Genomic DNA, 27,587 nt, shown 5'->3' on the forward strand with positions numbered 1-27,587 from the left:
CATGTTAAAATACTTAGGCTGTGACCATGGGGGGATATTTTCTGTATAATCTGCTGTGTGGATTTGTACCAACAACATTACATTACTAAAAGCTATGGCATGACAGAGCACCATGATAGTCCTCTTTCCCTCACTGACCAGGTGCTCCACAGTAATCCGGTGCCCCTAGTGACGGCCTGTTCTGGCCTTGCCCTTCAGCTCCCTCACAGGAGGTCATCTGGGATCACAAGCCCAAACTGAGCCTGAGGTGAGCCATAGATTGACAGCCCACAGAGGCCATGTCTCATTGAATTTCATCCATCCTTGAGAATATACCAAGAGAGAGAAAAACTAAATGAAGACACCTGAGCATCAAATGGAGGGGAAGAAAGAAATTTTAAATAGAAAGCAAGAATAGAGCAAATCTGTCCTCTAGTCTACTTCCTGAACAACTTCTTTTCAAGGGACCCAAGACCTATGCCATCACCTCCCAGTGAGGGTCCTTTCTGTCAAAATGGGTAACTAATCAAGGTGGGCATACATCATGCAAGAGCTGGGACAGCTGATGAGGATGCTGAAAGGAGCAAGTTCCCCATTTACCAGGAGCAGCAGCTCCTTCCAAGTGGCACAGCTGGCCCCACGGAGCACTGCAGGGCTGATATCTGCACCAGGCAGAGGATCTCTTTGCATAGGGATAGTGAGTTCCACTTGCTGGAGGGATGCTCTTTTCATTACATCTTTTATTTCTCAGACACTGGTTTTTATGAGCTACAAAGCCATGTTCCTCCTTTATGAGGAGCTGTTAGACTTACGGCATAAATTATTCAAAGTCTGGGACTAGAGCAAGCCTCTCCAGTGATCAGGAGAATGTAAAGTTAGGGTCATACCAATCTCTGCTTCCTTTTGTTCTTCAGGTTAAGAACAACCTCCTCCTACCCTCCTCAGCCTACAACAAAAACACTTTGGAAAAGGCTAGCATCCATCCGCACTAGCAATTGTGCTTTCAGTAAGCCTGGTAATGCTCTGATAATAACTGCCTTTGAAATGGCACCTCCCTGGACAGTCACCAAAAAAAAAGCCAAACCAAAACAAACCCAAAAAAACCCTACCACAGGAAAATTGTGATGGAGGTCCCAGGTATCTGGCTGAAATGTCTCTGCACTGGTCTCAAGCAAAGCCTTCCATATATTTTGCAAATGGATTTTTACATGGCATTTCTGTGATAGAAAAGGGGAGATGTATAAGACAGGCCCATTTTGGGGAACAAGAGGCCATTCTGTTCCCTACTAGACCTGGAGTACTGCTCAAGTGCTGTGGTTAGTGCTGGCTGTCATGCCTTGCGCTGGGCCAGCAAGGCATATCACCAGTGCTGCTGGGCACAGAGGATATTGACCTGGCATCTCTTGTAACCTATGGACCCCCTGGGTTTCCCAGGGCTATTTGGGGATGTTACAGAACTGAAAGTTCAACCTTTCCTCTCTTAAGACATGAATAAAGGAAACTAAGGCTGCCTAACTCTACTTTTCCTGTGATGTTCTAAGATAGATGACATTGAGAAGTTCACTCCAAATACTGACTGCTTTCCTTCTACAGCCCAAAAGACAATTCAGTCTTTCATTTCCACATACAGGTATAATAAGACACACAGAAAACAACAGTGCCTACGCAATATCGGATTGTGCTTACCATGGTGATCAAAAAGCCAATCGTCAGGTTTTTTGCATCCTGCATATGCTCAGCATGTTTTTGCATGAGTGAAATGACTACATTGTAGGTTTTTGGGTCATAATCTGGCACTTTGAAGAAATAACGAGGGTTCGTTGAAACTGCACCTGCTGAGAAAGTGTTAATAGGTAGTAGCCACAGAGATGTCCCAGTAGTAGCCTATTGTGTAGGATCTTGCTTATATGGACCCAGAGGAACAGGTAGTTACTGCTCCAAGATGCTTCCAATACAACAGAGCACTGTAGTCTCTCCATTGCCAGTAGGAATTGAGGCATCTGGAGTAAGACTAGTTGCCCATTAATCATTCTAGAAATCTCTGGCAAAGACATAAAAGTCATGCAGATTTCTCAACCCCACTACTTCTTCACCTACATGGCTCACTTTCCCTGAGGCAAAAAAGCAGTGATTCTCAATCATGTGCTTGACCCAGTGGCTGAGCTGAGAAGGACTGTGGCTTGGAGACCATAAACACATAAAAGAAAAAGACAAAATGGTCCAAAGCTATCCTCCCCTTCCTTCCTGTTAGTCTTTGTGATGGACAAGACAGAGTATTGAGCACCAGAAGGAAAAGGCTTCTTGGCCAAGGCTTTGGTTAACAGGAAGCACCCCTGATAAGAAAGCAGAAAAATGCCCAAACTGGGGAAAAAGGATTGAGATGGTAGCATCTGCTTAAATCAGTCTAGACTTTAAGCCATGTAGCTGTGTTGGGTGGCCTCAAAAGCTGAAATTTAGCCCAAGATTGCACCTGGACAGAAACTCTACTAGAGGGCTGGTGGCGAAACACAGCTCCAAAGAAAATGGCTCTGCCGACACACTCTCAGTTCAGTCCCTGCACGTCCTCACAGTCTAGTGCCCGTGGTGGGCAGCAGCACAGGCATTGCTTTATTATCACCCCTTGAGACATGGTGATCAAGGTTATGAGGAGGAGGCTGAAACCTGTAAGCTGAAACCTGTTTGCTGCTAAGTCAGGGATCAGCGTTGCAGAAGAAAGAAGCTCCTTCATTGACCACATGCTACCATCTTAGATTAAAAACACAGAGCCCAAATAGTGATGCGGCTGTAGAAAAGTAAGGTAAGGTAAGGTAAGGTAAGGTAAAAAATACTACTAATAATCGGAGCTCGCAATGCCAGAAGAGTCCTTGCACAGGCAGTAAAACCAATGGTCTTAGCGGCTCAAAGGCCTTTCTACCTTCGAAAATAGAGCACAATTCTTTCATTTCGTATCCATTTAATTTCAGAGTATTTCTCGCTCTGTAAAACCAGCCACATATTTGCCAGACCAGACTTTCTGATGAGGTCCCCAGTAACACATACTGCAACTGGCTGAAAGAAGATAGACAAGCACATTTTGATTGAAAGAGTGTAGGGTTTCTAAATCACAGGTCCCCTGTTTTAACTCAGCAGCCAATGCTGCTGTTTTGTTTCTGCCTCTTTAGCTGATAGATGCTGTAATGCGAAAGGGCAGGCATTAACAACTGGCAATCAATATTTCTGCAATTTGGTGCTCAGAGTGAATGTTTCACTGTAAGCACCAGTGGAGAGGAGGAGAGGACTGGGAGACTGCAGTGAGTGTTTATTACCTGGAGAACACTTGTTCCTGTCTGTGGCAAGGACTGGACTCCACAGGTTGATGTGCCTGTCCACGGACCACGTTGTGCAGTGCTGATCTCCAAAGTCCAGAAACGTTGGGGTGCTATTACATATACACAGCCATGAAAACTGCTCCTTGAAGTTTTCACAGGACATCCTGCAGAGAAGGAGAAAAATCTCACCTTTCAGTTTGAGACACCAGTCAGGTACTCATGTTCACCCCCTGTTGTCTTTAAAAGGGGATTACAGAGAGCACTGCAGGCTGTAGCTGAGCTGGCTGATACCTTGCAGAAGAGGTCAGCTCTCAGTGCATTTGGGCTGCCCTAACTGCACCTAAAACCCCAGGGAAACTACAGGGCATGTTCAGTAGTACCTTGGTGGAGCCCTGCTACCTCCAGCACATCTCTGCCACTGCACCTTGCTTCGTCCCTCCACAGTGTCCTGCCCCACACTCATGCTTTGCTCAAGACTGCAGTGTCTAACTCAGACCAGCCTGCTGTTCCCCTGCTTTCCTCAGAGCCTCACAGGGCAAGTGTGCACTTCCTGAATAATAATAACTTTTCCAAAGGATAGCTCACAAATGGCTAAACTGGATCTGAGAGCAACCAGAGGCAGTGAAAAACCACAAGCACCTGCAGAGCAGTCAAGTGCACAAGCTCTATGACCTGCTGAGCCATCTGTCTGCTCACCTGAACCCCCCTAGGTTCAAGCTAGGCGCTTTATGGGGAAGGGCAGTGTGACAAAATGACTAGGTCTCAGGGAGCTGGATTTTTACTTTTCCCACTTTTCATTTTTTCACCAGCTTGTTACTTAATCTTGGCCAGCTCCACTTCTCCAGGTCTTGTTTCCTCTGAAACCATGGGGTCAGGACAACCTCCAATTTGCTGTTTGCACACAGCTAACACAGGGTACCTTGAGCCATCACTAAGAGCAGAGAACTGCCTAAATTACTCTTTTTTCTTAATGAACATGAACAGAAAACCTGATAGACAGAAGGATTGATAGGGAAATACCAGAATTCTCCATCATTCTTATTTCTGAGCAGGGCTTCTCTGAATCGAGGCTCAACATGGTCCCACTGAGGAGAGCTGCAAACAGGAACAAATCAACAAGCAGATGTGAGGCACAATTATCCATTTCTCTGGCCAGCCCATTCCTCTAACCAGCCCATCAAGTCATGAGGGATCAGGAGGGTGAGCAAACTGCATGTCGGGAATAGGACTGTGCTCGACACCTTCATAGCCAAGGCCAGCAAACAGAGCTCTGCGCCTTTGCTGTGCCTACCTGATTCCCCACCCTGGGGAATCCTGCCTCTGCCCTCCAAGCCCTGGTCACCTGGAGAGGTTAGCGAGGTACCAAGGCATAGAACTCTGAAGTGCTGATATTACATTGACGTGTAGAGGGCACATTAGCCACTCAAATGTGTTGTTTTCAAGCGGCATGTTTATAATTAAGTGATAATTGTGCTTTCTGCAGAGTGTAAGACAAATAAACAGAGCATGAATCAATAATTTATTGATTTATGCAGCTTACCTGTGAACGCGCTCTACTGACATTTCAATTACAGTTACGATTATAGTTCACCCTTCCAAAAGATGGGAGGATGCTGTCTGAGCAGATAGCTATTATCCCAGCCTTAAACATGTCTGCACCACCCGCCAACCCATCCAGATGAAACATGCTAGCCTGACTTTTCTCAGCAGAGAAGTTATGAGTGCTCCTAGCAACAGGGAGAGGTAGGATGCTATTAAATCACATAAGAGTGACACCTGAATATCTCTCCAGTCAGGAAAATACTGATGTAATCCCACCAGGAAAACTAACATCTATTTATTTCCAAAACACTCTTGCAGTCTTCCTCTGTATCATTCCTTTCCTGAGGAAAGAGAAGCTAGCTTATGCACACAGCAGCAAAGTGGTCCTTGCATCTCTAAAGCTGCATGCAGGATCCAAAAGATCAGTTCAAGCCATCTAGCAGCACTCTGCCTTTGCAATAACCAAGGACCCTTTTTGTCTCTCTGTGTTCAATACTGTATAAAAATACTGCCCTATCTCATGGCCTCTGCTAACCGTCCTGTTCCCAGATTCAGGCTCATGGGAAGGTGTTGTGGTTTAACCCGGCAGGCAGCTAAACACCACACAGCCGTTCACTCACTCTCCCCCTCCGCAGTGGGATGGGGCAGACAATCGAAAAAAAAAAGTAAAATTCATGGGTTAAGATAAAGACAGTTTAATAGGACAGAAAAGGAAGGGAAAGTAGTAATAATAATAATAATATACAAAATAAGTGATGCACAATGCAATTGCTCACCACCTGCTGATGGATACCCAGCCAGTTCCTGAGCAGTGATCACTGCCCCCTGGCCAACCCCCCCCAGTTTATATATTGAGCATGATGTCATATGGTATGGAATAGCCCTTTGGCCAGTTTGGGTCAGCTGTGCTGGCTGTGCCCCCTCCCAGCTTCTTGTGCACCTGGCAGAGCATGGGAAGCTGAAAAGTCCTTGACTAGTGTAAGCACCACTTAGCAACAACTAAAACATCAGTGTGTTATCAGCATTATTCTCATACTAAATCCAAAACACAGCACTACACCAGCTACTAGGAAGAAAATTAACTCTATCCTAGCTGAAACCAGGACAGAGGGGAAGAAGGAGCAGGAACGTGGATGCACGATTGCTACAGGAGAATTCACTAGAAGCAGCCAGCCAGTGTCTAGGGGCATGGCCAGAGCTTACTCCAGGTAATAACCACTCTTTCATCCATGAGTTATCTGGAATCACCCAGTGGGAAAAATGTACACATAGACAAAAAGGGATACCTGAGCTAGGCCTAGTGAGGAGCACATATAAAACCAATGCTGCATTAGTTTTCCCTGGATTGGATTTCTGTGGGCAGCTGCTTTGCAGATGGAAATAATGCTTATAATGAAGTGATTTAGAAATGTCTGCTTCATTATAATGGGTGCAAGGCAGAGGTCCTTTACAATAAGCCTATGAAAGAGCGATTCTCCTTATGAGATTAAAGCTTAAGACCATACTTATCACTCCAGGGCCCCTTCCACTCCCCATGGCCCCATGGATTCCAGATCCTGATAATATGTTTCCAGCCATTCTTGTAGCGTATCTGTAAAGAGGAGAGAAAAATAAACTCAGTCATAGTTTTTCACGATTGTGATATTCAGTGAAGAGATGGGTAATAAAATGGATATTTTCTATGCCTTGAAGGTCTGGTTTAACTTCTGATCTCATTTGACTGCAGCTAAAAATCAGTGCCTTTTGCTACATTGTAAAAGAATGACGTGTGGGAGAAAATTGTGCCCATTTTGCTTTCCAGAGGACAGCAAAGAGCTGACACAGAGGGAAGCAGCAGCGTTGCTGCCACACCACATGACTTCAATGGCCTTGGGATAGTCCAGTGCCTAATCCTGCACATCTGATGATGTGAGTCAGCAAAGGCAGAGCCTTTCAGGAACCAGGCCACCAGACTGCCTGGAGTGAATGTCGACAGTCAGCATGGAGAGATGACGATAAACAGAATCTGTGTCTCTAGATCTACAGTATTGTAGTTTCCAACAGCCGGAGTTTTGGTGCTTTTCTCCCCTTGCTGTCACTGCTTTAAGCCAGAAGGAACTCACTTTCACCAGTGAAGCTGAAATGGTGGAAGTGGAAAGGAGAAGCAAGCCTTTTTGTTTCTGGCTCTCCTTATGCACACAGCGAGTGTTGGAAACAAAAGCTATGGCAGTCTCTTCCCAGGCAAAGGCCCAGCCCATGGCCAGCCTCAAATCATTTCCCCACAGAACACCCCCCGGATGCCTTGGCACTCCTGTAAAGGTGGGGCAAAGACTCTTTCTCCTCTGCACACATCGTGAGCAGCAGGAAGCTGAAAGAGCCTGCTTCCTTTTCAACAAGATTTGGGATCCTTCCACTCCTGTCTTGGGGAAAGCCAGCTGGGACCTTCTCCGGAGCCTGGCAACCCCCATCCTTCCATTTCAGAGCCTCTTGGCTACAAGCAAGCATCCTCTGAGAAGCAGCACACTGACTATGATGATGACCAGCTGGGTTAGCTCAGTTGGTTAGAACATGGTGCTAATAATGCCAAGTTCACAGGTTTAATCCCTGCTCACTGCAGGGGGATTGGGCTCGATGATCTCTCAAGGTCCCTTCCAACCCAAAGCATTCTATGATTCTATGTATGAGTAGGTGCGCGTAGTCTATGATTCTATGATGGCACCAAACATGCCATGGCATGAGGGGCTATAAACCAAAGCCAGGCTCATACGGGAAACCATTAAAAAGAGGGGGAGAAGGGAGAAAATAGCTTAGGAAAAACAATGTCCCCTTTCCAAAGTACTTTAAGTTCCTAGATTAAAATGTGTTGTAGCTGTCTTGCTTGATAGCATAGCCATTGTTTGGTTTCCTTCTTGGCCTTGCTTACTGTTAACACTCCCTGTGTGCACTACAGCTTACTGGGGTAAGCCATGTTCTGACTTCTGGTTGTAAAAAATCCTTCATTTCTTTTGATCTGTGTGATAAATTGGTCCTGTTTTCAGATCAGCAATATTACTATCTAGCCAGGAGAAGTTCTGCATGAGTAGAACAGCTTTAAAAGATGGAGAAATGCTGTTCTTGAACCAGCAAGTTATTTACTTTTCACACAGTGATTTTTTGGCAGCTTGTGATTGAGCTGAACAAATGTAGATTTGCATCATATGACAAATCCCAGAATTTCAGCCAGTGCTTCTATTCCCATTTGAAACAGAAAAGTGATTTTTTTAAGAGTCAGCATGGAATGAAAATCCACAGAAATGCTGTATTTGCTGGTGAAGTGTCCCTAAACAAAAGTCAATTCAAGTTGCATTTTTCCATTAGAAAAAATTATAGGATTCAGATATCCTCCCTCTTCCCATTGTGCCAGAATCCTTCCATCTCTTGGAATTTGAACTATGTATTTTCAACAATCCCTCCTAAACTAATTAAAATTACTCTGAATGGAACAGCAGTGTGACTGCCCTGTACTTGATCACCAGTACAAGATCACCAGGCAAGTCCTTGGTCTTACCTTCACAGCTCCTGTGACAGTGTAGGCATGACCCTGTACAATCCCATTCCTCAGCTCTTTGTTCCTCCGCAGCTGCAGAAGGCAGAAAGTACAGCTTTTAGCTCTCTGCCATGCGGCAAAGGTATGGCCATCAACTCCCAGAACTATAATTTGGTATGGCAGAAAAATAGACTTGGTTTTGACTACAGCAGTATCTCAGATACAGTGACTCCAGAGGAAGGTAACTGTTGTTCCCACTGCAGCCATAAGTAGCCCAGTAATTTAACAAAACCACACATATTTTTTGCAAGTTCTTCAATGGTCCAGAGCTGCTGCAACTGCAGAATGACCTGGACTGGGTCACTGGGAAGATCAGAGCCCCAGAATTTCCCTGCCACCCACAGCCCAGCATCAGCCACCTGAGCTGAGGGGCTAGTCCTCGGCTTGTTTGCAACAGCTGAGCTTTGTGTCCTGATGAACCAGGCACTACAGGAGCAATGCCACATGCTTTGCAGTCTTCCCTTATGCGCTGTAAGGGAAGCCTTGGCAAGCTTTTTAGTAAGATACTGGCTGAGCATCACAAAGCCTTTTGCAACTTCCCAGCATTAATATAGGTAGCCTGCAAATGACAATGTGATAATAGCAACCTCTCGCAGAAGTGAGGTGCATTTTGGCCTTGCTAGAATCTATCACAAAGCTATGAGGCCAAAATCAGCCCTGCTGCAAGAAGATACCACTGTCACAGTGGAATTAGCCAGGAGAGAAGCCACAGACCCCTCTCTGACAGACCAATCCATCTACGTCTACCCAAAAGCCTTTACATTACTTACTGCACAACTACTTTCCGCTGCCAAGATCTCTTCAGGCATCCATAAGCTATAACTATTACATGGAGTGATTATGGACTTTCTTTTTCACTCAAACCTTTATGCAAACATGGTACACCAAGAAAGGTGTGCTCCTGGCCCTGTTACTCACCTGGCCTGAGGTGCTACACCCCATCAGACTTCGTGATTTGTCAGCCGCTTTCAGTATCTCCTCCAGATCAGGAGGGGGATCCTTCAATGAAAACTGCACTTGGACTCCACCTGTGAGGTCTACTAAAGCATCAGAAAGGTAGCCTCCATGCAAGTTCTGGTAGGAGCCCCGTAACCTGGTGGGAGGAAAGTTAATTAGTCCTTACACTGTGTTTTAATAAACAATGTACAGTGATGGCTTCCAGAATGGACATGCACACTGAGGCGGTCAGCCTGGGGTGTGTAGATATTGGGGCTAGGTAATGAAAGGAAACTTGACTGATTGAAATACATGGCCAAACACAACACATGCCCTGTGGAATGAATGAGGCAAAGAGGGACTTTTTCCTATGTGTTCACTCACATCTGAGGCAGCTGTCGAGTCATTTACAGACAGCGGAAAACAATAAGGTGCATCTCATGCCAATGCAGAGATTTTAGGGAGGTGAGCTGCATCTCATCTTGAAGCATCCAGTTTCCTTCTTCTGAACAGGAAGGGAGCCAAGGGTGACTAGTTCCAATGGATGTTTCAGTTCAAATGGAGCTGAACTGTTAGTTTCTACATCATACTTTGTCATAACTCTTCACAAAAATGGCCATTATCCCTTTTGCAAATGAGAAATAGGATGAACAGAGGTGAAGATATTTGCCCATGCTTCCAAGGCAAGACAGAAACAAGTTTTCAGCACTGTTCCCAATTCACTCTGCTAGAGTGCAATAATAGGATAATAATTTAATATTGCCAACACAGTCCTTGTTGTTTTTATCGTGTGCTTTTTATTGAGACAGCAAATAAGCTGGAACATGCTGTACTTAGAGCAGGTAGAGCATGCTGTTAAACCCCACCATACACACTGTACTTAATGAATGTAATCAAATGAAGTCTGCAGCTAATTGTATTTTGAAGGGTTGTCCTTGTCCTACACTGATGAAAAGAATTTGTCATGGGCACTGGGGAAAAACTTCTCAAATGGAAATCTCATAAACAGCATCACTTGCAACTTTAATTTAATAGAGGTTTGGTTTGCTTTGTAATTAAAATCTTATGCAGCAAATTGATACTGAATACTGAGTTAACTTTTCTGAGATATCTCAGGGCAAAATGCATCCTATTCTTGAGTCGCTCAGATGCTGCTTTAACATTTGCTTATTCCTGACCAAATCTGCCAAAATAATTAGCTCTCTTCTTCAGCTCCTCTTTACTGCATTGCAAATGTTACACCAGCTTATGTGCACCAAGTTCCAGCCCTTCGTGCTACCCCTAGCACAGGAATTTCTCGTCAGCGCATTTAATAATGGGCAGTGTTACAGACACTAGGGGACCACATTCTGCTCCCTTCAGTCCTCAGAGGATTTTTAAAAACTATGATCTCTTTATTAATCATTATTAACCCTGAAGTACTCTGGGGACCTCAGCCAAGAGTCAGAGCTCTCTGTGTAAAGTGAGAGCTGACCAGAGACTCACAGGAGTGCATGTGTTTTGCCTGGGCATGTTCTTCACTCATGCTTCCTCTCATTACCTGCTCCAAATATCTGCATGATATCTGATTAGTGACTGTAAACAGATGTAATCCCTGCTTAGAGTCTGCAGTTTTAAACAGAGGAAAATATGGAAAGGAAAACAGAACCAAAGAAGTTTGCTTAAAGTAAGGGGATGCCCAGCCCCTTTTGTGTCACCAGCCATTGCCCTGTTCATTTTACTTCTCAAGCATTAACATCCCAGAGTTGGACTGGGTACACTTAGGCCTTCAGCCTGAGACCAACATCTCCAGGTTATATTGGCCCTGTGTTTGCATGCAGCCACAGTTCCTTACATAAGGGCAGCACAACATACACAGCTGTTAGCCTGAATTCCTCCCTATGTGCTTTGCATAAAGGGATGAACCCACTTGTAGAAAGCATTCAGCACCTGATGAAAGAATAGACCAGGTATATTTACTTGGCATATGCTTTTTCCAGCAAGGATGGCCAGAATTCATTTGATGTTCGAGGGTATACAGACAGGTATCTCCCATTTAGGAATGGCAGCTGGTCATCTATCACTACATCAACCCAGACTCCATATTGCCAGAACTGGAAATAAAAAAAAAGAAAAAAAAAAACAAAACAAAACAGAAGAGGGAGAAAAGAATGAGCCTTTTTTAAGAGCTAATATTCATGCCAAGCAACAGCCTCCTGAAATAGCACAGGAATTAATCTAAAGCATGGATATGTGCAAGTTCTCTCCTGAACCCCTTCAGGCTAATGGTCCACATTGTTAAACAAGCTACGAAGTGGCTGGATTTCCCAGTGGCAGGAGAAGTCATTTGGGAATATAAATAGTCCTGCAGTCAGTGGGAGGAAAGATTCAACATGGGAAATATGCTAATACTATTGGGCGATAGCAAGCATTCAAGATGATAAAGAACAATCACACAGATGGTTCAGTGAGCCTCACTCCTCAGCTGCACTTGGATTTTCCCCTGCAGCACAGCTCTTGGCCAGAGAGCCTCTGTCAACATCCGGTCTCTAGATTTTCTTTCCTCTGTGTTTCAATTAAGACTCTGATGTGCTGTCATGGACAGGGACAGTGTAGTGACTAGAGACTGTTTTGAGGTGTTATCCATCTCCTTGATAGATGAGGAGGACACAGGCAGTCTCTCCAGCAAGTGGACAGAGCAGGTGTTTCTCCAGCTGATGAAAGCTTTCAAGGGAGAAGGTAGAGAAAGAGATCTGTAGGGATGAACTAAAGGAGCCATTTCCAGAGTCATTAGCAGATTAATGTAGCTTAGCGTGATTTGCAATCATAAGAGGCCAAGCTCTTACTTGCAGTAATGCTAAGGACTCCAGTGGAAGTTTGCCAGCAATAGATTTAATCTAGCATGATTTTATTTCAACAGTTTTGGTCAATGAAAAACCCCAAAATGAGCTGTTCTGTTAGAAAAGCACAAGACCAGATCTGCCCAGCAGCAAAGCAGCTTACAGTCTGCTAAGCCAAAAGCAGGCTTGATCCTACTTACGTTCTGCCTCACCCCAGCCTCTCACTTCCTACATTAGTGGCGGCAGGAGGTGTCAGGGTTGGACTCTCCAAACTGAGCTCCAGGAGCAGTTTGAGCCTTCTGCTTGATTTTGGCAGGATGGGGCTGGAAGAAAAGCCTGCCACTGGCAGTCCTCTGCCCAAAAGAGAGACAGGCAAAAGGGCAGTCTGAAAGGAGCTGTCCTTTCAGTCACTTGGCATGCCCTCCTGTCACCAGTCAACACCTGGCAGCAGCTCTGTATGGAGAAAAAGTGTGACACCCAGCCACACCTCCCCATGGTTCTTCGTGTGCAAACACAACAGGTAAACAAGGAGAATAATATGGAACTGGCTGTGGGGATTAATGCAGTCCAAACCCACCAAGTGAAATTTTTCCAAAAGCCAAGTTCCTAGGCCATCTTTGGTAGGGGGCTTAAGCTTGGAGGCCTTCTGAACGCAGCACTGTATTTTTCCTTCAGCTGGATAAAGAGAGCTGCTTTGTCCTGACTGCTGCAGACTTTCAGATCGTGGTCTCATTTGAGCTCACAAGGACAGGAAAAGCCATTATGGGAATGAGAAACCTCATGGAAAGTCCTAGGATGCTCTGGGAGTGCAAGAGTGGTACAGGAGAAGCCATGCTCCCCCATATGCCTTCAGAGAGGGCCAATGCCTTCCCTTTTTGGCTTGAGAGTCTGTCTTGATGAAATTTCTTTATACCCTCAGGATTTAAAGTACTGTAGATGGGAACTTGACAGTAAATGAAAAAAGAATCCCTATTTAGGCAGGCTGCAAAGAGGGAAGTTCTTCACTTCCACATTTGTGGTGAACCTTTTAAATCAGGAGTTTATTTTCCTGGGCTTAGAAGAGGAGGAAAAAAGAATGGACAGTTGCAAGATGACAACAACATGCCTAGGGTGCTGCTGGTCAGAGGGGGAATACTGTGTGGTTATTTTGCCTCCTTTTTTCCCTCCTTTGACAGGGATCTTAGAGAAATCCGGTTCTGGAAGTGATCAAGGTGAAAATCCCATGCCTTTCAACCACCCTCTTTTGCATGGTGATAAAAGGCACCTTTTGGATGTGTCCTGAAACTGAGGTCTTGATCACTTACGGCCTTTAAAGATTTCACCAGTTTCTTCCTGAGAGCAGGGACATTAATGCTCAGGGCAGATCGCCCCTGTTTTGAGTTGATGCACTGTGCCATAAACCTCTGTAGTCCCTGCAGAATATTTTTGGGTTTTTCCCAGGCTGAGCTGCTGCTGCTCACGGTCACAATGCATGGCACACCCTGCCTCACAGGCATCAGAGTTTCTGTGGCAGAGAAAGTGATTCCTATACAAACAAGGGACTAACTTAGTTCCTGGTGAAATTATGTCATTGTAATGATGCCCTAGATAAAAACATCACTCGTCTTAACTACAGCTGATGAGGTGCTTAACACCCTTAACCCTTGCAGCCTAACAGTCAGTGTTGTATAGGAAGACTGGAACAGCCCTTTGTATTCCTGAGAGGCAATCAGATCCAAAAAGGTGAAAAAAAGTTATAAGCTAAATTTTTTGTATTAGCATATGATATGCCTTGTTTGCGATTCTTCACTGAACTGAGGACTGGTGGCTTAGCCTGTGGATGGCAGTAAAATAACTTTGATGGAATAATTGAAAGGCATTGCCAAGAAGCATTTCCATTCAGAGTAGCTTTCTCAGGGGTTTATTGCTCAAGGAAATCCAGAAACAGTTGCATTGATTTGCAGATGAGATAACAGGGAAAACATTTTCAAATACTGTAAGGTATTTATACTGCTTAAGATTTAAGGATTGCTACTAACTAATCTTTTCAAAGCTCTCATGAAAGACAATCTAGCTTGCATCCTTTTAATGTGTTTTAAGTGGACTGGTGTCCCTTCAGTTGGTTTATCTCATACAGTGCACCTCTGCATGCTGGAAATGGGCCAAGATGGAAACATCTGGTATTCCAAGGAGCAAAGGAACAGAGCAAAATTTAGACTGCCCATGAGATAATCCTCCTGGTGCTGCTTCACGAGAGCTCCAGGAGGTCAAAGACATCTCGCTGCCAGAGCTCTTTGCTTGGTACTGAACTGCATATAACAAAACAGATTTGTGAAAAAAAGGGGGATGATGAATGGCCAAGTATATACCGATTCTCTCTACATCCAGTTTAGCTTCTGGAGCTTAATGCTACTGAAAGTGTTTCTAATCCCACAAGATATTTGGTCGACTCACATACAAGCAAGCAGGGCCTGCCAGTTACTATCCCAGTCACCCTCCTGGGAGATTCAGAGAATTTCAAGAGTAGGTAGAAAGTAAGATTTATTAAAAAGCCTTGCTCCTCTCTCCAAAATAAATCTCTTTTCAAAATACCGAAAGCCTGTTCCTCTGATCTGTCTCCAAGGATTTGTAATTTCAAGGCATTTCCACAAGCTAAAAGGGCAAGGTGAAGTACAGGGGGAAACAGAAAATGAGTCCAAATGGATAAAGAACACAGGTGTGCTGACAGCCATAAAAAACTATCCAAATCAAAGCAGACACCAGAATGCCATCTACAACATATACCTACACAAATCCATCTGAACAGCTGGTATCTATACCTCTGGAATCATACCTTTCAGAAAAGGGCTTCAAATTCCCTGAAGTGTGATTGCACCACCTGGAGCACAAGGAACCATTAGAAAATTTGGGATTTTCTGCAAAATTCTAAACTGGGAGTCAGCACTGAAGAACCAAAGCAGTGAAGGATGTCAAGATCTGGGACTGCAGTTTGCACCCCTATATAACCCAACTAGCCAACCCTGAGTAGTACCAATACAGCAGAGAATACATACCCGGAAATGAAAAATCCCAGCATAATTGTCCTGGAATCCTTGGCCCTTTGGTAAAACATTTTCCAAAAAATGCTTCTGCTGTGTCAGAGAGCCCAGGGCAGCCAGCATCCAGCAGCAACCTCAAGGGAGGGAAGAACCCAGTGCATTCAGTCAGTTACTCACTGTTGTGGACATAACTAACTCTTTAGGCAAGTGGACTTCATCATCTAAGACATCTAAGCAGCAGCTTGTTAAAAGAAACCAACATTCTTCTGTCTCCCTTCCTTCCCCAAAATGCTGAAACACTACCCAGTATTCACCAGCAATGCCCCCTGGGAACCCTGATGCCACTCAGCCATCCTTTTCTACTTTTATGCTGCTCCTATCTTTTGTGGTCATGTTGAGACTTGCAGTCCAGAACATTGTTTCGGAAATCTTCAAACCTCTCAGTGGGATGAGAAATGGGAAGACATTTCTTTCTGTATGGGAGCAGAGCTGCTCCCAAAGACAAAGACGGTTATGGGCCAGGAGAAAAAGATGGAACCGATACACGGTGCAGACACATGTCTGGGTAAGTATCAGAGAAGATGGACACAAATATCCATAGAAAAGAAAACACTGGGAGTTGCCAGAGGGAAACAGGATGAAAATAAAATTCAGTCTTACACATGTTGGAGCTGTGCCTACTTACCCCAAAATGGTTAGACCTTTGTACTTGAAGCATTTGTCTGATCTCAGCTGGACCTCACTTTCTATGCTTGTCCTTATATACACAGAGGGCAGGTACTGTATATAAGTAACAGGGATTAGACCTGCTGCATTTGGGAATCCTGTTAAATATCTGCAATGAGTTGTGTGTGAACTGGTGTGAGTCTGGATTGACCAGCACTCATTATTTACTGCAGCTACCATGGTCCACGTCTTCCCACCAAGCACTCAGAACATAGCAAAGCAGTCGCAGATAATAATCTGTGGTGATAACAGATAATAATTGCTTGGTGCCAATCTTTTCCAAAACAGGAATATGACCTTACCTATTTCTCCTTGCATGATATCAAATCTGCTAGCTCCATCCACAATCAAATAAGGATTTCTGTGAAGTTCCTGGAAGAAAGAAAATGCAAAGAGCAGTGTGTTCCTGCCCCCTGAAGACCTTTGCTTGCCTACCTTTTCCACAGCTGAAAACTATTTCTCTTGAGCCCTGATGTTTAGTTGCCTGCCACCAACAAAACAAGAGGAGATACTCAGGCATCTCTTCTTCAGTCTGCTCAGCTATTCCTAGGGATGGGGACTCATGGCTGGGTGCTCACTGAGTTTTCATTTGGGTTTCTCTAATGCTTTCAACTCCTTTCAGAGAGGGCTCTGGGCCTGCCTACAAAATCATGCAGTTTCCTGGGGGACAGTAGGGCAGAGACAGAGTGACTTCCAAGCAAAGTGGAGCAGGGTCTGTACTTCAGCTCAGCACTGGGTCTGGGAATGTTTTACTCCCTAAGCCTTTCGTGTTTCCATGGAGGACTAATACAGATCAGCCTGGGCTGCTTTTCATCACTTCTGGTGAGGAAGCTATAGAAAGAGGGCTTAATCTCTGGCTGCAAAATCCCACAGGCCTGGCTGACATTTTTAATTCAGGGAGGATTTTTCTTGCATTCCTTGAGAGTCTTGCTTGGGCAGTGAAGAGGAAACACTTCAGAGCTGGGCCTTGCACACCGAAATGTGAACCATTCTCCCACCTGCGTCTGCTATTGGTCTGGGATATTTGAGTGCTCAGGTAGGAATGGCCTGAGCATCCCCTGTGAGTAACCCTTGGCACACCCCAACTGGGTAAGGCTCTGTTTTGAAAGAACAATGAGCCTTAAATAGGAAAGTCACAGTGCATGTAAGAAAATGAAGAGATGAAAGGGAGAAAAACATCTGAGTAAGAAAAATAATAGAGCAGCTCTTCCTTAAGCAGGCCCTGGTATTGCTTCTCCCCAGTTGATTTGACATGCTGCACCAAAACGAGACCAGTGCACAACGTGACTCGTGACTCACACGGTTACATGAGCTCAGCATTAGCAAACGCTGTCAGTTTTCTGAAATGGCTTCACAGTGATCAAACCCCTGTAAGAAGTTTCCCTGTCAGGACAAGATGCAATGCAACATTGCTGCTCCAGGCTGGTGGACAGATCATGCTCCCACAGCACTGCTAACACTGGGGAAAGCAGCCTGGGCATGCATCTTCCTTGACAGATGCTTTCAAGCAGCCATCCACACCTATCCCAGGACTTCTGGGATTTGCAATAAGAGATTTACCTGTAGCATGGGAGCAGGCCTAAGAAGTGGTGATCAGCAGCAGCAGTGCTTGGTCACCACAGAGGGAAGCAGCAGCTCTCAGCCCTTCTCCCTTCCCCTCTACGTCTGTTTCAGCTTTATCTTCTCCCTGCCTCTACTTCCCTGACAGCAGTTTGCCTCCCTCACCTGGGTGAATTCAAAACCTCCCACAAGCAGGAAAGAGTAAGTTGCACAACAAGGCTCTGAACTTGGCCTCTGCCCTTGTGTGTGTCTGACTTGCCAATAGTCATCCCAGAAAACCAACAGCATAAAGGAATGGGTATTTTTGTTCCCCCATCATTTCTGAGACTGTTGAAGTCTTAGTTGCCCCAGGCAGGGTGGCTGGGCTCTGATGGATGTGCTACAGTGCATAGCTGCCATGGGGGTAACCACCATATGGAAATAAGAACCTGAAACTAATGGGAAGGCAGCTGTGACTCTTACAGGATTTCCAAGAAAAGGGCTGATGCTCTGCTCTGTGCTGGGACGATAAAGCTCTTAAATGCACTGTGGATCCTGCTAGTCTGTTACAGAGACTGGCTGAAAAGACAGCCCATTAGATGCCTCAGCAGATACCCTATTGCCCACCAAGACGTTCAGCTCCCCAGTAAGCAAACAGGGATGAATTGGGTCATTAAGCAGGTTGCTTGCTGAAAGGAAACCAGTAATTTTGTCTAAAACCAGAAAAGACATGATCTGAAGTCAGCCCCAGCCAACATGCCTTGACTGTGCATACAGACCATTTTGTGGCTACTAGAGAGAATAAAAGCTGAAGTCAAACACTCTCAGTAATCTTCACCCACAACACACTAAGCTCCACTTCCAGTGGGGTGTACACCCCACAGACTTAGAAGGCAATAATTGGAAAGCAACACAGAGTGTATGACTAGCCACAGAAAAGGCTAGTCCTTCTGCAGAAACCATGTGGCAAATGCAAGGTGAATTCCCACTGAGCTGACACCAGTGCCGCTGGCTGAAACGGCAGCAGCCCTCCTTGCTGGGTGCACTGCAGTCAGAAATGGTGGGGCAGGTTTTAACGAGAGATTTGTGCTTCTGAGTGTAGCCACTTCTCTGTGGGCTTGAGGAAAAGAGGCAGCATGGGCACACTTCAGAAGAATGCAGTGCACAGAGCACGGGCTCTTTGCACAGCGTTGGATGCAAGCCAAGGAGGGGCAGGGGACAAACAGAAGCTGAAGCAAAGGCAGGAGGGGGCAGTGGCGGGGAACTGCAAGACCAGATACTCAGAAGAGCTCTGGAAGAGTGTGACCCCTGAAGACAGTGGTAGAATGGCTGTTCCCTTGAAGGATGCTGTATGGAGCCTGAACTAAGCGCAGAGGGTTTCTGAAAGAGCTTAGAGAGGACATAATTTTGATGGGTGAAGTGCTTTGGCAATCTGGGCCTTCTCAACCGGAAGGAAAGGGAGGAAAAGAAGTCTCCAATTAGCTCCTCTTCCTTCAAAGGCAAGAACACAGCAGTCATAAAACACCAGAAATTATCATTTATTATTGCAAAACACATGCACACAGTTACCGCTACACAAAACAGGTAAGCTTCACTATTTGCTAGTGCTTAAATTGCATGACAAATAGAGAAACTACATATTTAACTGTAAGTCTGTCCAGAAGCAGTGCCCTGTTTCACTGAGAAATTATGATGAGGCTTTGTGGCATTTTCCTCAAGACTTTTCAGTTTTAGCTGGAGGGGGAAAGAAGAGGGAGCTGAAGGAGGCACGTGGTCTTTTCGCGGAGCATCTACGAGTCCAGCAGTGAAGGCAACCATATGGGCTGCAAGTCAAGCACTCTGCCTGAACTCATCCCCCCAGGACAAAGCTATCATCACTCACTTTCCCTGGCCCACTGAAGACTTCATTACGTATTCAAAATAAAAGAGAAGTTCAAGTTCAAACCAGTTCATCCTCTAGGGAATGGTCTTGCCACAGAAATACTGCTTATCTAAAGGGCAAGATGGAAAATTAATTTGAGAGGTGGAAGGAGAGCGCCCTGTACATGCATTTGTCTCTAAATTTCTTTTTATAATTGCTCAGCATTTTTATGGAAGAGCAAGCCCACAGAAGAAGCTGAGGGTGAGTAATAATGTAGCCATATGCATACATATGTAAAGAACTGTCAGACATTTTTGTGGAAAATTGGAAGCCCAAGGTGGCATTTCATGGGCAGCATAAGCCAGTCTGACTGCAGGCTGCTGCTCAGTACAGTGGTCTGGCTGTGGTCACTTTTCCACAGATTTCCCTGCTGACCCAGCATGACCTTGAATGCAGGCACAAGGCCACTGAGGGTTAAGAGGCAGGACATGACTGCAGAGCCGCCTCCCAATCAGTTCACCTTAACCCTACAGTAAAATCCCAGCCCCGCTTCTGTTCCTGCCACAGCATGGCATCTTTCCCTTTGGCTGTGCTTGTGTTGCTGCCTCCTGCTCCAGCTTCACCTTCCTGATGCATGGTGAGCCACCGTGCTCCCTGTTCAACACACACACCATTTAAGAAAAATAAAAAGGCTGGTATTGATTGAAAGCTAAACTCTGCTCTCAGCTGGACAAATCCTAATTCAGCATCACTGCTGTGCCTGTAATAGCGCTGCTCTGGATTAAGAAGCAGACGTGGTATTGCAGTTCCCTGGGCTGAGGGCATTGCCTAGCAGTGTGCTGAGGAGCAGTCAGGCACACCACTGTCATACATCCCGTAACCACAGGATACATCCCGTAACCACAGGAAACCTTCACAGAATAGCTAACACAGAAATAAGCCAGTTGGAGTAACGAGGTAAGGTAGAACAAAGGATGAGCCGTGCTGGGTCACACCAAAGGTCTGCCTGTTGCAATGACTTACCCTGACAGCTTGGAGAGGGAGCAGGGTAACCGAGCAAGACAAAACGAATGCTCCTCCTGCATACATCCTCACACTCTCCATCACTTGAGGGCTAAAGGACTTCCCAAGCTGGAGGCTCTATCCACAGTTTTGTGTTTATTAGACCTCATGGGAATCAGGAAGCTGTTTCCCTGAATCTGTCTAATCTTTTTTTTTTTTTTTTAAACTCATATTCTGCTTTTCTTTGACATTCTCTTAGACAGAAAAAACCAGGCTCATCTCAAGGGGTTTGCTTGCACCACCAGCACTCAATTCCCTACTTTACAGCAGAATAGCTCAATTCCTAATTGCCTGTTTTCAACACAAATGCCTCAGTTGCTTAAAAAAACCCTCCTCTGTTCCAGCTCTCTCCCTCTCACAATGGAGGAATGAAGGCCTCAGACTCTGCACAGGTGGGGACCCCACAAGTAAAGTCATGCTGGAGGACGGACTGGTATCCAACAGCCAGCAGAAACAGAAACCAGCTCAGATTTTACCTGCAACCTGTTTGCTTTGTGAGGCTCTGTGCTACAAAATAGTGACAACTGCAAACAAAGGAGGTCAATATAAAGGAGGTAAGCAAAGGAGGTAGCCCTGTCTGCCCTGAGCCTTTGAGAGACAGTTTCCTTAGAGGTCTTGAAACTTCCCACTCACACCATTCAGTACAAGCTAAAGTTTTCAAAGTGGCACGGTGTTATCAACTATTCCCCTGTGGCCACCACAGCCGTATAATCCTGCTAGCCAACTCCCCAGCCTGAGAAACAGGGAAGCGGGTGAGTCAACAGAACATCATAGGAGCACTGCTTTCCCCTCAATGCGGGATGTGTGCACTCCCCACCACAACCAGCCCTTTCCAAAAGCAACAGAGCCTGGAGATACTATGCAAATAAACCCTCCTCATCTAAAACCTGTGCAGAAAGACAGATGTAATAAATGGTGATGCACTGCAGCTTCCTCAGCCCAAAGATATGAACTCTGAAGTCGAGGTCAGATGCAATCAGCTGAGTAGGCAAGGGCTGAGACAATGGCAGCCTGGAAATGCTGCTCCCATTCAATTACACTGATTGCACATGCACTCTCAAAAATAAGGTGAATTGATTTTGATTTTCATCCAGGAGAAACACTGAACAGGATCCAAGGGCCTCTGGGATATACTGAAGCTGTGAACTCCACCGTGAACAGCTGGCGGGCAGCTTTGTGTCATGCCGGAGAACAGCCCCACGGTGACAGACCTGCAGGCAGTGCAGGACAGCACTATCCTTCATCACCACACATTTCTCATAACTTGCCTTATTAAAGCAGCTCATGTGACAATCCACACAAAAAAAAAAAGCTTTTTTTTTTTTGTAGGTTTTTCTTCATTTGTCTCCTGTGATATTACAGTTAAGCTTTTACGTTAACTTCAAACTGCTGTCTGATTTCTTGCCTGAATAAAATCTATCTTTTTCTCCCCTCCAGCTACAGACAGACCAAGGCTGATGCAGTAGGATCTCCAGCTCAGCTTATCTGTCTGGAAAGATCCTAACTTCAAAATGATTTTTTTTAAAGGACCCATTTTGGTTTAGTCAGTTCCTGGGTTCAGAATTCCTTAACGTTGATGCTACTTCCTGAAAATCTCTGGGAATTAAATAAAATGCCAATAAACAAATACCAGTCACCAAAAGCAGTGTAGAATCATGTTAGGCACTCTGTTGCTGAAAGGAGGTTAACATTTGCGTTGGGAAGGGACAGAGGAAGAGAGGAAAAAATGTGAGCAAGCCCTTTTGGAGAATTACTGAATCAAATGATGAATCGCTTTTTCCAACAAACAAGCATTCACTCAAAGTGTATCGTTTTCCCCAATGCTTTTTAGATGCTAAAAAGCAATAACACGGTTCCCTGAGTCTCTGCTAAGGGAACAAGGTATATCCCTTGCTCAAGTTCACGCTAAAGCAGCCTCTTTCTGTGGCTTCTATCCAAGAACTTCTTTTACACCCTGCTCTTCCCTTCCCCTGACACCAGACACATGAGACAAATACCCAAGGAGTCCATGCTCTGATGCTACAAACAGACTGCGATGATGCAGAGGAAACCCACGTTGGCTATTTCAGACAGTCCTTTCACCACGTACCCTCCTACAAGTCGCATCAGAGGCACTCAGGGATTTCTCTCATGCTGACCCTTAAACCTCCATTGGCCACCTTGCAGCTTTTCCCTCTCTTCTGGTTGCCCCCCGTCCCCAAGTCACAGCCTATGTTAAGCAGGGGATGGACCCTCCTACACCAGCTCTTGCTCAGCAATCACTCACCCCATAAGGTAGCAACAGGGTCCCCAAGAGATGAAGGGTGAGCAGCTGCAGGAGCAATAATCTGTGACCTTGAAGACTCTTCAGAAAAACCTTCAGCAGCTTCACCCTCTGCCTGTTTTAGCCTTACAAAGCATAAGCGCTAAAGATCAGGGACTATCCTTAATCAGTTTTTTAACAGACACCATATCAAGCACCATGTTGGGCTATCCCTCGTTCAGGGCCAAGGCACTGCTGCATACGTGGTAATCTCTCTCCCCTCACACATACCATGTTTGAAAATACAACCAACATTAGCAAAAATAAAGCACTCAGAATTCAGCACCACCACAATTCACATCGTCTGGATCATCCTAATTCAGTTTCTTTTTGCATCCGTATAGTATTATGCATTATGATCAGAACAGAGTGAAATCTTTAGCTAAAACATTAATTAATTAGAAACATGTATTCAGCAACAGCAAATCATTTTCTGACTTCCTCTGTTCCACTCAATTGCTTGTGTGAAGGAAAAGCACCGAACAATGAAAGAATGTGTTCTGAATATTTTTTAAAGGAGCATCTCAGTTTTTAAAATCTTACATAAATCTTGAAGGAGAATTTCCCTTTGAATGATCTTTAGAAAAGCTCACCTATAGAAAATACTTTGTTCAGTCTAAAATAGAACTCTCTTTCATTTCTCCAAACAGTGGGTGAACTAAAAGACCAGTTAATTGCAGAGCTCCTGCTGTATCTAATACCTCCAACCCCACCTCTAGTAGTGCTTGAAGTACCACATGCAAAATCTCTGTTACAAATTGCACGTTTCAATGGATGTAGACTGAGGGCCTGAGGATGAAAATACAGCCTGGAGCAGTTCCCATCTGATGGGAAACTGCAACTACTGCAGAGTTAGGAAAAGTGACATTTCAAATGTTGTCTTGGTACTCCTGATCCATCTCCCCCCTCAGGGACTCCCATATTAAATCAGCTCACTTTACAAGTCAAAATAAGTTGTTTCTGACTGTCACCACTGACTATTGCTGTCTGAAAATCAAGCTGTTTTCTTTCTACTTTATACATTACCCCCAGATATGACGACTCCAAACTCTGAGCATAATTGGCAATTCTCTTGACAATGTACAAGGTAAAATAGAAGCAGCATGTTGCTCAGCTGCTCAGTTGGATCTGGAACAACGACAGCAGTTATAATTGCTATCTACCACTTAAATAACCAGATACTATATGACTCAGAAAATGGAGGCTAAGAGATTATCAGGACCAAGATGCCAGTTTTGTCACAGGTACATTTCCAGCCAAATTTTTTAATATCAGAGGGAGCTAATGGTGGAGGCTGAGAAAAATACAGACATAGATTAAATTGGCCATGCTCTGTTGGCAGGATGCAACTACACACACTCTCTGTGAGATGTATTCAGGTAAGAAACAGTCTCCCTTGGGGAAATTATAGGTATCTCTTTGCCAAGTAGTTTAGGCAGCTTAAACACCTGGAATCATGTATCCTTACAGTTAGCATTGCAATGACCTAAGAACAAAGAGGTTATGAACATTTCTGCATGCGTGAAAGGTGCCCAACTGAAAAACTTCAGGAATGGGGCACTTTGACTCCCAACACTGCAGCCTTCCCTCTTCCTCCCGGGGGACCAACTCACAGAGGCAACTGAACGCAGTGCTGGCCTCTCAGGACATTTGAAATGCAAATACAGTTTTATTTATTTATGGTCCCTTGGCTCAAAACATCTGCTGCAGCTCTATAAATGAAAAGTAACCACTGCTATTTAGCAACTACTTCTGCCCATGCTTCATTCTGCCAGGAGATGGAGGCCACACTTTGATGTCACCATGACACCACATGGGTGTTGTGGTGACACTTGAGGACTTCTGGCTGGGCTCCCCAGGCACTTGGTACCATTGCCCTTCATCTTGCATCTTGTCTAGCAGGATGAAGCCTGGCTGGTCGGGAAATGGCTACAGGTGGAAATTTTGGTCAAACCAAGAAAAAAAAAATTAAAATGGAGCCTTCTTCAGCACTCACATCCTGTGTTTCTGTTCCAGATAAACCAGTTGAGTCAGCAGTCGCAACTTTTGTCCCTTAAATACATCATAGAAGAGCAGCTGGTGATGCTGCCTTAACCTCTATAATAGAAGAGGCTTTTTATTGTTCACGTTGTGAACCGTGGACCATGAGCGTACGGCTTAATTTTTCAGAGAGAGCTCTGGCGAAGCCAATGACTTTTCATGCCACTCTCTTTCCCAGAGAAAAAACTCTGGAAAATTGTTGGATGCAATTGGTTTCGGTCAATTTGGTGGGGTGATGCGGGAAACTGTGTAGTGATTGCCGAAAAAAATCTTCAAAAGGGAAGTGCTGGGAAGGAGAGGACCTCTGCAAATTTTTTAAACAAGTTCCATGAAAACTTTCATTCATCAGCTTAATCTTCATGGGTTCAGCAAAATGGAAGGGAATTCTCCAACACCTGCCTCATATGACAAACTTCAAGCACTAACAGCAGCAGGTTCTGCTTTTGGCAAGGTACATCACTCCCTTTGCACATGAAATAACTCTCAGGATATTCAAGTAGGATAGATGTTCATCCCACACTATGGTGCCCCAAAATTAGTGGTATTTGGGTTTCTAAGTCAGTTTGTATGCTTTTGAAATCCTATGCTTCTCTGCTGCTCCCAAGCAGCAAAAACACCGGAGTGGTTAGTACTTAACAGAACTGTATCATAACATTTTATTCCAGTTTATTAATCTTTAAAATGCCCCTGAGAGTCCTTTCTAATATCCACGTTTGGCTTTTGTCAGTCTAATGCTTAGTTATCCTATCTTTGTCTTTGTCTGTCTGGAAATGGTGGCAACTAACTCCTTTCCTTTGCATTTTTCAGTCTTCTACTATAACCCCCATTTCAAGAGAGATTATGCCCACATGCTATGAACCTGTAAGCAAAGTACTGGTGTAAAAAACACCAATGCAGCACCAGCTGCATTCTCACTGGACCCGGATTTGAAGAAAGGCTGCCTGAGGAGAAACCCAGATGTTCAGCCAGCAGTAGGAGCTGCTTCTGCAGAGGAGAATGAACCCTTCATAGCAGCTCCACCAAGGACACCCAGACATCTGCACCTAGCACCTCCACACCTACCAAGCCATGTAATAAAGCATCGACACAGATTGCAAGTGCCTGTACCTCTGCACATAAAATTTTTCTGACACTTTCAGGCCCTGCTGCAGCAGCGGGTAGTGAGAAGCTCAAGCTTCATGCCCTATCCCTATCACCACAACACTGCAGCCACAGCCCTATTGGTGTCCAGGCTGCACCTTCTGTTCCATCTGATACTTCACCACATCACATTCCTTTTACACCAGCGCCGGGGCTTTCTGCCTTTCCATTCAGGCATCCATATGCAGCAGCTGTGCAGACTCCCTGGGCCAGCCTGCTTCCCTTCTGTGAGCCACGGCTTTCAACATCCCTACTAGCAGCAGCCACTGCTGCTGCTATGCCAAGGCTACCACACTGCCAAACTCCAGCATACCCTCATTGCTCTACTTGCATCTGCTGTCCAAATAAATATTTTCCAGTTGTCTTGTCCTGTCTCTACAGTCTCACAGTTACTGTCTCTACACGCTGAGAGGTTGCCTTCAGGGAGATGAACTGGTTTGCTCCAGCCCAGGGAAGGCAAAGGCCCCAGGCACGAGTGGTGCGCTCAGCAAAACCCAGCAGAAGGGCAATGCCATGGCAAACCCAGTAGCTGCACCAGCAGCAAGTGGTACACAGCACTGCTATACAGCAGAAAAATTCCCTGAATTAGGTCCTAGGATAAAAGAGCTGAGTAAGTGATTCCACCTCCCAGTTTAAACATCCATATGCCAGATGATGAAAATTGCCTATTAAACTGCAACTGGGAATGAGGAGACAAACGTACTTCATCTCATGCCTTGTCCCAATTACTTTAAAATAGGTATTGCTGAGTCAGTGGCTTGGATTACAGAAATCAGAGATCTTTAATCAAATTTGACAGCTTTGCAGGTTTGCACAAAGTCCTCTAGAAGCAGATCAAAGTGGGAACACTAGTTCTAGTGCGGTTCACAGGTGGAAACAAGCTTCCTACAAAAATGTAGCAAATTCAATCATTAAAGTTACAGAGGTTATCTTCCCTCCATACATCCCACAGCAAGGATCCCTCCCTGCAGTGTTGTGCTCCCAGTGTTCCCCTTGGGGTCTACTTCCATGCGCAGCACAAATCTCCTTCCCCAAGGTGAAAGCCTTTAGCCCCTGGCCATCAGCATGGCTACGAAACACCCCAGCTGGCGTAACTCACAGTTGGCCTCTTCCATTGTATTTGCCACAGCTTATCCTGTGGGAGCAGGTTGGGACCAATGGAGCTGATGTGAGCGGGGAAGGTGGCATCCTCAAAAAGCAGTCCTTGGCTCAGACACAAGGTTCGCAGGCTGTTGAAGTCCTGGTTGTTAAATTTCTTCAGGTTCTGGAGGCTTCCCGTTGCCTCTGTGGTTTGCCAGCCCTGCTCCAATGTCAAAGCTGAGTCAGGGGCAAGCATCGTGCCCCTTTCCTGTGAAGGAGAGACATGGACTGCCATTAGTTCCCCATCCGAAGTGGTGCCTTAGGAGTGTGTGGGAAAGCAAACACCTCCCCCCGCCCCAAGAGGATTGTGGAGCAGCAGCTTGCAAAGCTGAGGGCAGTCACAGTGACAAAATCCTTATTAGCTGGAAATGCCTGGGGAAAGAGTAGTCGTCAAATCCCAACTGGTTTATCTTAAACCAGTGCTGTCACTGCTACAAATTCAATTTTGAGTCTTCCCTGAGGACAGAGAGCAAAGCTGTTAGCGAGCCACTGTGTTAGCATTGAGGTACATCTGCAACATAAGCGAGTGTAGGGGATGGAGTAGGAGCTGCAGACGCAGGGGAGGAGCGAGGTGGTGCGAGCTGGGAAGATGCTCAGAGGTACCCAGGACC

The 27,587-nt window shown here is 45.2% G+C and overlaps 1 protein-coding gene across 1 annotated transcript in view; it reads right to left on the reverse strand.

Moving 5' to 3' along the window:
• Positions 1-27,172, reverse strand: part of CAPN13 (calpain 13) — a 44,401-nt gene extending 17,229 nt beyond the window's left edge. The window contains exons 1-10 of the mRNA XM_075708252.1: positions 26,936-27,172; positions 16,195-16,264; positions 15,182-15,300; positions 11,290-11,423; positions 9,313-9,487; positions 8,356-8,427; positions 6,335-6,420; positions 4,308-4,382; positions 3,285-3,451; positions 1,666-1,811 (exon numbers count right to left, since the gene is read on the reverse strand). Of these exons, the coding sequence (XP_075564367.1) occupies positions 1,666-1,811; positions 3,285-3,451; positions 4,308-4,382; positions 6,335-6,420; positions 8,356-8,427; positions 9,313-9,487; positions 11,290-11,423; positions 15,182-15,300; positions 16,195-16,264; positions 26,936-27,172 (1,281 nt within the window). The remainder of the gene's footprint in view (positions 1-1,665; positions 1,812-3,284; positions 3,452-4,307; positions 4,383-6,334; positions 6,421-8,355; positions 8,428-9,312; positions 9,488-11,289; positions 11,424-15,181; positions 15,301-16,194; positions 16,265-26,935) is intronic.
• Positions 27,173-27,587: the final 415 nt, after the last annotated feature.

This window comes from Pelecanus crispus, chromosome 3, assembly GCF_030463565.1.
Source record: "Pelecanus crispus isolate bPelCri1 chromosome 3, bPelCri1.pri, whole genome shotgun sequence".
In the NCBI taxonomy this organism is placed as follows: domain Eukaryota; kingdom Metazoa; phylum Chordata; class Aves; order Pelecaniformes; family Pelecanidae; genus Pelecanus; species Pelecanus crispus.